We start from the raw sequence: 13,709 nt of genomic DNA on the forward strand, positions 1-13,709 counted from the left end.
ATATCTGAAATATATTAATTCGCGTCTTCCCAGTCTTTAAATATATTTTCATAGCATTACAAATACGAACCCTAACTGTAAATGCGACTTTTATGGGAATATGCCTTTATAGTTTAAAAATATTTTGTAGTATGCCATCTTGCGTTGTTGCCATGTCAATGTAAAGATTGGTAAGGAACGGAATTTAGTCCGCTGCTATTATTTTCACACTTAATCGAATGTTATCGTCGATGTGCATGGGCAACCCTTACGTGATGATATAAAGATAATACTTGTCCTCGATTACCAAAAATAAAGTTGGGTGAAATTCTGACAGGATTCTCGAGTGTAACCTACTACTAGGTTTCAACGCTCACGATGGATTCCATTCCCAGAACGCACGAAGGTTTGTTATGGAGTAAATTCTTCGGCTATTCGAAACAAGAATAGTGTATTATGTTAAAATGCTAAATGTCATTGTAATTATTCATTTATTCGTTTGCTGTGTATATTTGAAAGCTCCGATATGTAACAACTTTTATTTGAAATGTTTTGTAATACGGCAAAATATTCTCGAGCGACTTCGTTCTCTTATCAGTGATTCGCGGTATGCTGTTAATCTTATTAGGATGTAATAAATTGTTGCTATTCATATCTATACATAATTTGTAGATATCGAAGCACAAATAAGAGAAATACAATCAAAGAAAAAAGAAATTCAAAATGCATCTGCGGAGAAAGATCAAGTTGGTCTAGGGAAAACTGGGTTTTACGATCAAGACATTTATGATGGAAGTAATAATAAATACGAAGGCTATGTGACATCCATTGCAGCTAACGATGAAATTGAGGTAATTTCTCCTTATTAGTATTTTTAAATTATAACTAAACAGAATGTTATAATTGGCTTTAATTCAATCTGCTTTAATTCTTTAAGGACGAAGATTATGAACCAACAACATTTAGTACCAATAAGAGACCAGGTTATAATGCACCGGCAGCATTGCTCAATGATGTTGCGCAGGTAATAAATTTAAGAGAGAATATATTGTTAAAATTAGTTATAACATTACTATTAATAACACCTATTTAATTTATTATAATCAGAGCGAGAAAGACTACGATCCGTTTGCGGACCGACGACGACCCACCATAGCGGATAGGGAAGATGAATATAGACAAAAAAGGCGCAGAATGATTATATCACCTGAGCGCGTTGATCCCTTCGCAGAAGGTTGGTATTTTTTTTCCTTCTAAGTTAAGAGTTATGAAACCAGAACAGGTAATTAGATATTAAGTGTGTTTCCATATTATTATTCTTGTTGATATTTTGGAGCAATGTAATGAATCACTACAGCCTTTGCTCCCAACTTTTCTTATGTAAAAATAATAAATTTTACAATAATCTTATATTGTAATATTTATTTTGAACTGCTCCAATTGAAATTCTTAAATATGGCTTGTAATTATGTATTGGTTACATTGTAACAAAATATACGCACAACGAAGCTTATATCACTACGTTTTATAAGAAAATAAACTCGTATTAAACGTATTACAATATTGCGCAAAAGAAAAAGTCAACCTGATTTTAAGATAACAAAACTCAAATTTTATGCATAGTTTTTTTGCAAAGTGGTGTACAGAACAATAGGGGTCAATGTATGTATTAAAAATAAATTAAGTTGACTTTTTCGTGTCAGATAATAACACTCCATCTGTGATTAAAACATGAAAATTTTAATAATTAAATGATATTTTCATTTAATTATTCTTTCCTATAATTCACTATTATTTTTTCCTCGATTCATTTTTGTAATGTAAAACACCAAGTTTTGTCAAAAAAGCAAGATTATAAATATACCAAATTTTGTTTTTTCGATAACATCGCGTTTTCTTAATTTTCTCGATAATTCATGAATAAACACTTAGCGTCAAGATTTCTTTAAAATTAGTTACAGTATAGTTTAATTTATATATCATGCATTGCATCTTTGACATCCTTAATTGCTTAAATGTTTTCATGAAATCAAAGCCTGTACACATTGACCCATATAAAATTGTATGTTACTTAAATAAGCCTATGTATATATCGAGTGAAGATATGTTGATACTACAGCACATACAAAATACTTTTAATATTTAAAAATGTAAAATTAAATAATTTATGCCATTGACGCTTCATTTTCATATAAGTGTTTAAGTAATTCATACATTTCTATATCGCTGTAATATTACTGGCTACAATAACTGAGGAAAAAAAATGCAACGATTTACATAATTTTGTTAGCTAATTTTAACGAGGTGTACGTAAAATCGTACAATTTTCATTTAATAGACGCGAAAGAATACTTTCGGGTAACACCTCAGTTGTTAGTAGTTAATAGATTTAAGATTTCTTTGTACTCAGATTGTGGAAGCAATGTGAAGTAGAAAAAACTGGCTTGAGTGAAGAGAGTGAATGGGATTCTTTCAAATACATACTAATGTAAACATTTTTTTCCAATCTTAGTGACGGTCTGCACATTTGGAATCATCTGCTTACCGAGGATACTATGTCGAAGGTTAAGCGAGATTGAATTGTCACAGCATTACAGTCGCGTCCTATAAATGATACAATGAGACTTTCCATATCATACTTTCAGTTCCTATACTTTCGCTCATCTCTGTTTTAATAGACTTTTTCGTTCACCACTTTAATTTAGAGCTATACGTATATGTCATTAAATTCTCATTGTATCATACGTCTTTCGTGAGATCGTAAATATTGAAAAATAGTATGAGTGATTGGTGTGCAAATATTATTAATAACAAGAATGAGTTGATTTTTAGATGGCTAAAGTATTTTTCGATGTGGAAGACTTGAGCAGGACAGTGCTCCCTATGGCATCAAACTTTCACGTACGTATGCTATATGCCATCTACTGTTGCAGCTCTCCTCAAATCCATTGTGCAATTAATGTGATATCTTACTTATGACTTGTCCTCTTTATCTACCTTTATAAAACTGCTTTATTATCATTTGATTTGATGATATATGCAACGTGGAAATGAGAGTGAATTCAGTAGTTTACTTAGAATATACCAAAATATTCTAAGGGCATTTTAATAATAATATATATTATAATAAAATGACTAGGTATGTTCGGAAGTTTTTGAAAGTTTGAGCATTTTTCGAACAATGATCTAATAGTTGCGCTTTGCGTGACTTTTGATTCTTGATTACAGGTGGTAAGACTCCCGACATCGGTTCTAGGACATACACCGAGATTATGCGAGAACAATTACTCAAAGGAGAAGAAACTGAGGTACGTTTAACTTTTACTTAAGTTTTCTTTAATAACCATTTGTCAAAATAATACAAACATTTGTATAATTATTTTTCCGTTTACTCGCAGTTAAGAAAGAAACTAGCCGAAAAAGCCAAAGACGGGACTTTGAAAGCAAACGGTGAGCCCAAGCCTGCGCCTAAGAAAAGAGGTCGTTGGGATCAAACAGATGATGCTCCAACACCAAAAAAATTGACTGGTTCTAGCGCGACACCGACATCCTGGGATAACGCGGATGTAAGCAAAGAAATACTCTCGATATTACTTTCAATGCGGAAAGGACGATAGATTCGATCATTTATTTCTTAAATCCAATCAGGTAACTCCAGCTGCGATCAGATGGGATGAGACGCCTGGTCATGGTAAGGGTGGTGAAACTCCTGGTGCAACGCCGGGCGTAAGTACGAGAATGTGGGATGCTACTCCAGGACACGCAACACCTGGCGCGGCAACTCCTGGCAGAGAGACACCATCTCACGAGAAAACTGTTTCGAGCCGTAGAAATCGTTGGGATGAGACGCCGAAAACTGAACGCGGTGAGTTTATATTTCAACTTCGATATTCGAGCATTTTATCATAATTGTCTCTGAACTAATTAGGAATTACTATTATATTTATAAAAAATAGAAACACCTGGGCACAGTAGCGGTTGGGCCGAGACTCCAAGAACCGATCGGGTTGCGGGCGATTTAATTCAAGAAACACCTACACCGTCTGCTAGCAAGCGTCGAAGTCGATGGGACGAAACACCGTCGAACCAGACACCTGGATCCATGACACCGCAAACTCCAGCAACTCCTCTGACAACGCCTCATCAGACTTCTATTTTAACACCTAGTGGAGTGACGCCAACGGGACCTAAAGCTATGGGACTAGCTACTCCAACGCCTGGACATTTGATGTCGATGACACCGGAACAGCTTCAAGCATACCGCTGGGAACGAGAAATCGATGAAAGAAATAGACCACTTTCAGACGATGAATTAGACGCTTTGTTCCCACCTGGATACAAAGTTTTGCAGCAACCTGCGGGTAAATAATATAAACGTCGTAATAAAAAGTACTCGATAGCGAATATTTAATTATATATATTTTTATTACAGGGTATATCCCGATTCGTACGCCTGCAAGGAAACTCACTGCTACGCCAACGCCAATCGCGGGTACACCGCAAGGATTCTTCATCCAAACCGAAGATAAAACCGCGAAATTTGTAGACAATCAACCGAAAGGAAATTTACCTTTTATGAAGCCAGAGGACGCACAATATTTTGATAAATTACTGGTCGACGTTGACGAAGAAACTCTTAGCCCTGAAGAACAAAAGGAAAGAAAAATCATGAAATTGCTTTTGAAAATTAAAAATGGTACACCGCCGATGAGGAAAGCGGCTCTAAGACAAATTACTGACAAAGCGAGAGAATTTGGCGCGGGACCATTGTTCAATCAGATACTCCCTCTCCTCATGTCCCCTACATTAGAAGATCAAGAACGTCATCTTCTTGTAAAAGTCATAGATCGTATTCTTTACAAACTCGACGATTTGGTTAGGCCTTATGTACATAAGGTAAATTTGTTACGGATGTTACGATAGCCCTAATACATAATTTTGGTTGCTCTGGATATTGGTAAACATAAAAATAAAATTTGTGTTTCAGATTTTGGTCGTCATCGAACCTTTACTGATCGACGAAGATTACTATGCTCGCGTGGAAGGCAGAGAAATTATTTCTAACCTAGCGAAAGCAGCTGGTTTGGCGACGATGATATCCACGATGAGACCGGATATCGACAATATCGATGAATACGTACGTAACACAACGGCAAGAGCGTTCGCCGTGGTCGCGTCAGCGTTGGGAATTCCTTCTTTACTTCCATTCCTTAAAGCTGTGTGTCGCAGCAAAAAGTCATGGCAAGCTCGTCACACTGGCATTAAAATTGTACAACAAATCGCTATTCTCATGGGATGCGCTATATTACCGCATCTGAAGAGTTTAGTTGAAATTATAGAACACGGTAATTAATTACGCTCAATTGCTAAGCTCTTATATTTTAAAGCGTTATATACATATAAAGAACATTTATTAATTTACAGGTTTGGTCGACGAGCAACAGAAAGTCCGTACTATTACCGCTTTAGCTATCGCTGCCTTGGCTGAAGCAGCAACACCTTACGGTATCGAAAGTTTTGACTCTGTTCTTAAACCACTTTGGAAAGGTATTCGTACGCATAGAGGAAAAGGTCTTGCCGCGTTCTTGAAAGCAATCGGTTATTTAATTCCCCTTATGGATGCCGAATATGCCAATTACTATACTCGCGAAGTGATGTTAATCCTTATACGTGAATTCCAGTCACCCGACGAAGAAATGAAAAAGATTGTGTTAAAAGTAAGTGTTATAAACTACGATACCATTAATGTCCGTGATTTCATTAAACTTGAAATAATTGGATACATGTATTTAATAGGTCGTGAAACAATGTTGCGGAACGGATGGTGTAGAAGCGCAGTATATCAAAGATGAAATTCTTCCGCACTTCTTCAAACACTTCTGGAACCATCGAATGGCTTTGGATCGTAGAAATTATAGACAAGTATGTATTCCATGTACACGTAAATTTACAAACGATAGGAAAACCGTAAAGTTTACGATCTTAATTTTGTAGCTCGTAGACACAACGGTAGAAATCGCCAACAAAGTTGGCGCATCGGAAATTATAAATCGCGTGGTAGATGATCTGAAAGATGAAAATGAACAATACAGGAAAATGGTTATGGAAACTATTGAAAAAATAATGGGTAATTTGGGGGCTGCAGATGTTGACTCCCGTTTAGAAGAACAACTCATAGACGGTATTTTATACGCATTCCAAGAACAGACAACAGAGGTTCGTAGTATTTACTTCGATATTTAGTTGGCTATTAATTAAATTTATGCGTATACCATGATTTAACTTCGTTATAGGATGTTGTAATGTTAAATGGTTTTGGCACTATCGTGAACACGCTAGGCAAAAGGGTGAAGGCGTATCTTCCGCAAATATGCGGTACGATATTGTGGAGATTAAATAATAAGTCTGCAAAAGTCAGGCAACAAGCTGCTGACTTAATTTCACGAATTGCCGTTGTCATGAAAACCTGTCAGGAGGTAAACCCTTTATTTTGTTGGTTTCGTTGTACAAAGTATTTCATATCGAGAATAGCAATAACAAAATATTTTTGATCCATTAACAGGAGAAACTAATGGGTCATTTAGGTGTTGTCCTCTACGAGTATTTAGGTGAAGAATATCCTGAAGTATTAGGAAGCATTTTAGGTGCGCTGAAAGCTATCGTTAATGTTATAGGAATGACGAAAATGACACCACCTATAAAAGACTTGCTACCACGACTTACTCCTATATTGAAAAACAGACATGAAAAGGTCAGGATTGTTTCTATAAAAATACATGTCTCTATAAAATATAATTTAAATGTACACGATTCTTAACACCAAATTTTTGTTCTTCAGGTACAAGAAAATTGTATCGATCTTGTAGGTAGAATTGCGGACAGAGGTCCTGAATACGTATCCGCTAGAGAATGGATGAGAATATGTTTCGAACTTCTAGAATTACTTAAGGCTCATAAGAAAGCGATTAGGAGAGCTACAGTAAATACCTTCGGTTACATCGCAAAAGCGATAGGGTAATTATATATTTAAATACATTTCTATTATGCAATACGCTTCGATAATTCCTAAATCGATGAATTGTTTTTTTTATAGACCTCATGATGTGTTGGCAACACTCTTAAATAATCTAAAAGTACAAGAACGTCAAAATCGCGTGTGTACTACGGTAGCTATAGCTATTGTTGCTGAAACTTGTAGTCCATTCACGGTACTTCCTGCATTGATGAACGAATACAGAGTGCCCGAATTAAACGTGCAAAACGGTGTTTTAAAATCTCTGTCCTTCTTATTTGAATACATTGGAGAAATGGGAAAGGATTACATTTACGCTGTTAGTCCACTATTGGAAGATGCACTCATGGACAGGTAAAACAATATTCGTAACGATATTTACTACTTTCTACGGACTCGTAATTATTGTTCTCGTTCTTCTTCTTCTTATTATTATTACTATTGCAGGGATTTAGTACATAGACAGACCGCATGCGCTGCCATTAAGCACATGGCATTAGGTGTTTACGGATTCGGTTGCGAGGATGCACTGATTCATTTATTAAATCATGTATGGCCCAATGTGTTTGAAACCTCGCCACATCTAGTACAAGCATTTATGGACGCTGTGGATGGATTACGCGTTGCACTTGGGCCAATTAAAATATTACAATATACCTTACAGGTATGTAATTTGTGTGATTACGTTGGTTCTTTTAATTGAAATCTTATAATAACAACATTTTTCAAATTGCAGGGATTATTCCATCCGGCGCGAAAAGTACGCGATGTATATTGGAAAATTTATAATTCTCTTTATATAGGTGGACAGGATGCTCTCGTAGCTGGTTATCCCCGAATTATGAATGATCCAAAGAATCAATATATTAGATATGAACTGGACTATGTTTTGTAATAGTTTATGCAAATGATGTGTACCATACATTTATATAATCTTCACGAAAGTTAGGATCATTCGCTTATAATTGTTTACAAAATCTGCTAAATAGTTGTATGTAATATAACACATAAGATAGACACTGCAATGAAATTTGAGGGTATTTATTTCTTGGACTACTCTAATCAAGTTACACGTAAATCACGTTCAATTAAAGACTTGCCCGATGATGTGTCAGTCCTTATACGAATAAAAAATTTCATATCATAACATTCTTTTCAATATCTATTTAAGTTGTTCCTATACAATTGATTAATATATCAGTAAAATGGATATGTAATTATTTTAATATCGCACAAAATTATATCGCACAATATTTCTAATTTTAGCAGTGGCGTTTACGAAAAATTTGATTAATGTATAATTAAATAAGGATAACGGCAATGTATTTTCAAAAATTTATTTTTAATTTCTCAAGACAGTTCATTATTTAATAACGCATAGTGTGTAAAACGTCCACGCATTGAACTTATGTATGTACATTACAATTTTTAAGTATCATTGGAGAATACAGTCATGGTTGTTTTGCATATCTTTTCATCTATGAAACATTTATATATTTATCGGTCGTAGCAATTTTTGTATAAAAATTGTATGGAAAATGTCTGCATCTCCAAATAGACTGTTTGAAAAACTAAGATAAGTACGTATGCGTAGTTATATAAACGCATACATATCGCTGAATTATTTATAACGTCTCCCAATTGTTTATGAATTGAATACAATTCCTTCAGTGTCGGCCCTGACGAGTCTAACACCAGCTACTCTTATGCATACTTTCAAATTGAAAACCAAGCAAAATTTATAATTTAAGCTCTCGATATCGTTAAAACATTTCATTTACATGCAAAGGCCATTTATCTAATAGCACATTTCGTAACGTATACGTATACATACATATCCGTAAAACATAACAATAAGAAATAGATCTCTTACAGATACGATAGGGTAGTTAAATAAAACTGAATCTTTCCCGCAATATATTACTAAACGAAGATCGTGAATAGAGGCAACTACTAGGTAATATCGAACTATATAATTAAAATTAAGTATTTGTATGTTTGCAACAAACATACCATAAATGTAAATTAATTTACGACTTTTGACAAAGTAAAGTTAAATAATAATTAATAAAGCTATTAATTAAAATATTATATTTGAATATAACAAACCATATAATTTTTCTTGTATTCTTTTCCGTACCATGTAAATGGTATTTTATGTATATTTCGAATATATAAAGTGAAAGTAGCCGAAATAAAACATAATACAGGCTATTAGTCTATTAATTATTCCATATTAATAATTAATATGTAATTTTACATAAGTCATTTGTTACAAAAAGATACTTTGGTATAGGAAGTACATAGAGTCGTTACTTGATGTAATAGATTTTGTTGCTATATTGAAAACGTAAAAAGCAGCTGATTATAGAATCACATTGATCCAATATGTACACTTTGTAAAAATGATTTTCCAATTAAGTACTCGTTATTATAACCGTTTATGAATTTGCAAGTGCAATTTATGTACTATGAGGAGCAACTCTTATTAACCTTTTGAAAACATACTTTTCGCCTATCTATATTTTTTTCTACCGTTTCAGGATTCTTAGTACTAGAATTTAAAACTGACTTTCTGAACATTACGGTATATAAAATGGAGATTTTTAATTTTAATTCCAACACAGCACCAGACACACTTTTAAAAACTGAAATTTAACTGCAACAATACTTTTCTATAAAACTTATTAATATAAGATACAATCGCATCGCTTACAAATATTACCGATTCCATAAAACAAGATTTAACGATATGAAAAACACTTTTACGAAGTTTTAAAAAACAATTAATGAAGTAATATCATCATAGTATTAAGTATTTTTAATCCTTACACCAGTAAAAATTAATGACTAATGAAACATACATGCACGGTTATAGCAAAAAGTATCGATTAAAAAAAAAAGTATTGATAAATATCACAAGCACGCGTAATTGTAATATACAATTCTCGATGAAAGCTAGATATATCTCACTTGCATTCTCCGCTAGGAAATGTCTTTTTACACAAGTTACATGAAAATATGCTTTCCATGTATCTCGTTGTAGCGTGATCAAATTTACAATAGAATATCATATCTTGTATTCTCGATAACTTTGGTAAATGACTATAGAATGTGAAGGTTCTCAGTCATTGCTACAACTAATAAAATTTGTTATGTTAATAAGTTTTTAAAAGGTTTGAAAGCCATACAGTACTAATTCCTTTAGTAAATATGTATAATGAACATCCCTTACAGAAGATAACGCTGTACCACTCTTACAGTGAAACGTATCCCTTTTTTTTCAAATCCTGTTGCATTTTATGCTCGTTAAAAAACGCAAAAAAAAATTCCTGTTGAGGTTTAAATAGTTTACAATTGTTGATCTATAAAAAAATACATCCTAGCTCATATGCGTTTAACCATGGTTGTATACGCGACATAAAAGACGATAGTCAAAAAACGTATGTTTCTTGTTTGATATCATATTTTAAGACCAAGTAATTTTAAATAGATGCTCGAATATCATTCTGGAATGCGAAAAGAAACGCATATGAATATAGCGATATATAAAATATGCTCAACACACTGCATAGGTTTCTTAATGTCGAAAAGATTTCAATCAAAACGGTGCAACAATTGCCGCTGCTTCACCCCTACTTGTCGGCAGCGAGGCACATTCGTGCCATTTATTCGAACGGGGATCGTAACATTCAACAGTGGAAATAGTAATTTGCATTCGATAAAAATTAATTTCCTGAGATTGATCACCCCCTATAACGTACAGTCGACTATCGGCTGCTGCAACCGCGGGATACGATCTGCCTATGTTCATAGGCGCAACGGTACTCCATTTATTCTGGAACACAACAAACGATTTAAGTATAATAGATCTGGAAACATAATTATTAATTATGTTATAGTTACCTTTTCAAAAGAATATCGTTCAACGGATGTTAATACTTCCTGATTCTTGTTAGTACCGCCTACAACATAAATGTATCCGTCAAGAATGGTGATTCCCATTTGCGAACGTGGGGTGAGCATCGGAGCTAAATAAGTCCATTCTCGAGTCACTGGATTATAACTCATCACATCTTGACGATGTCTACTCTCTTGCGTACACCCGCCCACTATGTATATTAATCCTACACAAATCGTTAACAATATAATATCGTTTTTAGAGACATTATTATTTTAATTATTCGACTTGCCTTCGTAAGCAACTACTCCCATACTAAATCGAGGTTCCGGAAGTTGTCCATCGAGCGTCCAAGAATCGGTTATCGGATCATATACTTCTATCGATCCACCAAAATCTTTGCCTACCCAACCACCAAATGCGTATAAGCTATTATCCAAGGCACAAAGTCCAAATTCACACCTAGATTCTTCCATACAGGCAATCGAAGTCCACACATTATCACGCGGATCGTAACATTCGCAATTGGCAATAATGCATGATTCGAGTTCCCCGCCGACAACGTACACTTTACCATCTAGCAATGCCACGCCTGGTAATATGCGTCCTATTCTAATTGGTGCTACTTCGCTCCATTCGCTATAAAAACAAACGTAGTTAGACACAAATAGTTAATACAACGTTAATATAAAATTAGAAAGTAAGTATATACCCCGTAAATGTGTCATATTTCTCGATCGTTTCGTAAGTGCTTTCAGCTGCTCTGCCCCAACTGTCCGAGTGTTCGCGCCTTGATCCACCGATTACTAAAATGTTCTTCTTTGCGCAAATTCTAGGTTTCGCGTGAAGAGGCACAAGACATCCTTTGTTCGATACTAAATCTTTTTGTATAGATCTTAACGCAACAATCAGACTTGCATCTTTACATTCCAAAATAACGTGTTCCAATCTCGCTAATGAACACAGTCGTAAACGTACGTGACGTAGTATGTCGAATACATAACATCTTCTTGTTGGTATATCATGGACAATCCAATTATACGCAGCTTGGAAGACCTATCGCATAACAAGATTTCATCCGTTATAAACAAAAGTTGTCCAGAGTACAAACTCTCAAAAATCTCAAAAATAGAAACCTGGAATTCGGTATCGATATGAATGTAATCGCTACTGAGAAAATGAACAAGATGTTCTTTCTGCAGATCCAAGAATTCTTCCTCTTGAGATACTTGAGGGAAGTTGACTTCTATAAAACGTAGGGCGCTCCCCAAAAGATCCGATCTGTGATGTGCTTCCGCAAATCTGTTTAATACAAACATACTTAATAAGTATACACAATATCATTTTCTACAGATTTAATAATTTTTTTCTCGATCTTATTACCCCCACCTATAAATTCCAAGCGCGTTCGAATAGTGAAGTTGTTGTTTTAAGTAGGTAATGCAACCGGATACTACTTCATCTAGTTCTAACATATCGGCAGCTGCGAATAATTCCTGAACATTGTCTTGAGTAATATCCACGTTCCCTGTGTAAATGAAATCTACCAAAAGAGCAAGAATATCAGCCGATACAGAATGAATTTCTACTAGCTCTTGCTGTTCCTCGACGAGACCACCGGTGAACATAGCGTTAAAATATGCGCTTCCCGCTGCCAAAACCGATCTATGCGCTCTAATAACGCTACCGCCAGCGACCAGACCAACATCACTAAACTGATTCTTCAATCTTTGGGCGTTCAAATTCTTTAACACTTTGGGAGCATATTGCCCCACAGCGTAAACGACATTGGAAACATCGGATGATTGTTTTACAACTTGTGTCGCAAAACCCATATTATTACAGTTATGGCCATTCTTTATTGGTGGCACTGCGCCATCCGCCATGAAACCATCAAGTTGTCCTTTATCTGCAGTTCCTAAGAAGTGATAAACAATAAAAGCTTTGTAATTATTGTATGTTGTAAGTTATGAGCGAGTAATATCTTCTGTTCTAGGACATTCAACGATATACTCCCTCTAACAGAAGGCTGTTGAAATCAATGAGGTCAGCGCTAATGTAAATAGTTACTAAATGATATTTTCCATTTTCGTATATATATGTATATATATGTTTTATAAAAAAAATAGATATACATATTAGGAGCTCGAAAACAAATTATATTAATATGTACATCTTCGAATCTCTAATCACTTTCAGTAATAAATATATGATAGTCACAGTTAGTTAGAAGAAGTAAATGGATAGTTTAATTAATTAGAAGTTAAAATACTTACGACATAAACGCGAAAGCACCTTATAGACGCTATGGAACGATTTAGTGTTACTTTTCCCTTTTAAACGCATCACTACCACCGCATTTTCACGTGGTTTGTTATTGGCAAATACAACTTTCCGTTCGGTTCATTCTTTTTTTTATCCTGCCAATTAGTCACTAATTCGGTAATAAGAAATCTGACATATGTCAAATAACCTGTTTAGTGTATGAAAGTAGCTGCAAAAGAATCGCTAATAAATATGTATACTCGCACCACACCTAAAGAAGAATTGACGAGCCTACAACTCGCGAATCGCGCGTTAGAAATATTTTTATCGAACGTCAAACTACCTTGCTCTTCTTGAATTTTCTAAAGAAAGATTAATCCTCCTTTTTTCTTTCTATTTATTTAAATTCAAGCTTTTTGTTCGTTCGGTTTACACCCGTTCGATTTTGGTAATTCAATTATGAGTTCATTGCCTCGCAGTCATGCCAACAATGGAAATATACACGATGGTAGAATTGTATTCATCGTCAGCGATGTAGCTAAGTTTATTAGT

At 34.6% G+C, this 13,709-nt stretch overlaps 2 protein-coding genes across 3 annotated transcripts; one reads left to right on the forward strand and one right to left on the reverse strand.

Annotated features, from left to right (window-relative positions):
• Positions 1-135: 135 nt before the first annotated feature.
• On the forward strand, positions 136-8,138 carry LOC128880982 (splicing factor 3B subunit 1). 2 transcript variants are annotated; one of them, XM_054131607.1, is made up of 19 exons: positions 136-385; positions 652-830; positions 917-1,003; positions 1,087-1,213; positions 3,208-3,287; positions 3,378-3,545; positions 3,628-3,844; positions 3,936-4,340; positions 4,412-4,875; positions 4,967-5,324; positions 5,404-5,696; positions 5,776-5,901; positions 5,974-6,195; positions 6,273-6,455; positions 6,542-6,730; positions 6,818-6,993; positions 7,073-7,345; positions 7,439-7,655; positions 7,728-8,138. In XM_054131607.1, the coding sequence occupies exons 1-19, from the start codon at positions 358-360 to the stop codon at positions 7,884-7,886; spliced, it is 3,951 nt and encodes a 1,316-aa protein (XP_053987582.1). In that variant the 5' UTR covers positions 136-357; the 3' UTR covers positions 7,887-8,138. The 2 variants fall into 2 exon arrangements, with proteins under 2 accessions (XP_053987582.1, XP_053987583.1); XM_054131608.1 differs by lacking the exons at positions 136-385; positions 652-830; positions 917-1,003 and having other exon boundaries at positions 1,087-2,880.
• A 1,435-nt stretch (positions 8,139-9,573) lies between these two features.
• On the reverse strand, positions 9,574-13,658 carry LOC128880984 (actin-binding protein IPP-like). The gene is made up of 8 exons (XM_054131610.1): positions 13,501-13,658; positions 13,169-13,386; positions 12,282-12,810; positions 12,029-12,194; positions 11,605-11,948; positions 11,185-11,531; positions 10,898-11,118; positions 9,574-10,829 (listed from the first exon to the last, which is right to left on the reverse strand). The coding sequence occupies exons 2-8, from the start codon at positions 13,236-13,238 to the stop codon at positions 10,593-10,595; spliced, it is 1,914 nt and encodes a 637-aa protein (XP_053987585.1). The 5' UTR covers positions 13,239-13,386; positions 13,501-13,658; the 3' UTR covers positions 9,574-10,592.
• Between the last annotated feature and the right edge of the window lie 51 nt (positions 13,659-13,709).

This window comes from Hylaeus volcanicus, chromosome 8 (genome assembly GCF_026283585.1).
Source record: "Hylaeus volcanicus isolate JK05 chromosome 8, UHH_iyHylVolc1.0_haploid, whole genome shotgun sequence".
NCBI classification, from domain to species: Eukaryota; Metazoa; Arthropoda; class Insecta; order Hymenoptera; family Colletidae; genus Hylaeus; species Hylaeus volcanicus.

Coding starts and splice junctions, on each gene's coding strand:
- LOC128880982 (XM_054131607.1), top strand. CDS start 358: ATGGATTCCATTCCCAGAACGCACGAAG. Junction 5,325..5,403: donor AGTTGAAATTATAGAACACG/GTAATTAATTAC, acceptor ATTAATTTACAG/GTTTGGTCGACGAGCAACAG. Junction 6,731..6,817: donor TGAAAAACAGACATGAAAAG/GTCAGGATTGTT, acceptor TTTGTTCTTCAG/GTACAAGAAAATTGTATCGA.
- LOC128880984 (XM_054131610.1), bottom strand. CDS start 13,238: ATGCGTTTAAAAGGGAAAAGTAACACTAAATCGTTCCATAGCGTCTAT. Junction 11,949..12,028: donor ATATCGATACCGAATTCCAG/GTTTCTATTTTT, acceptor GTTATGCGATAG/GTCTTCCAAGCTGCGTATAA. Junction 11,119..11,184: donor GGGAGTAGTTGCTTACGAAG/GCAAGTCGAATA, acceptor CGATTTGTGTAG/GATTAATATACATAGTGGGC.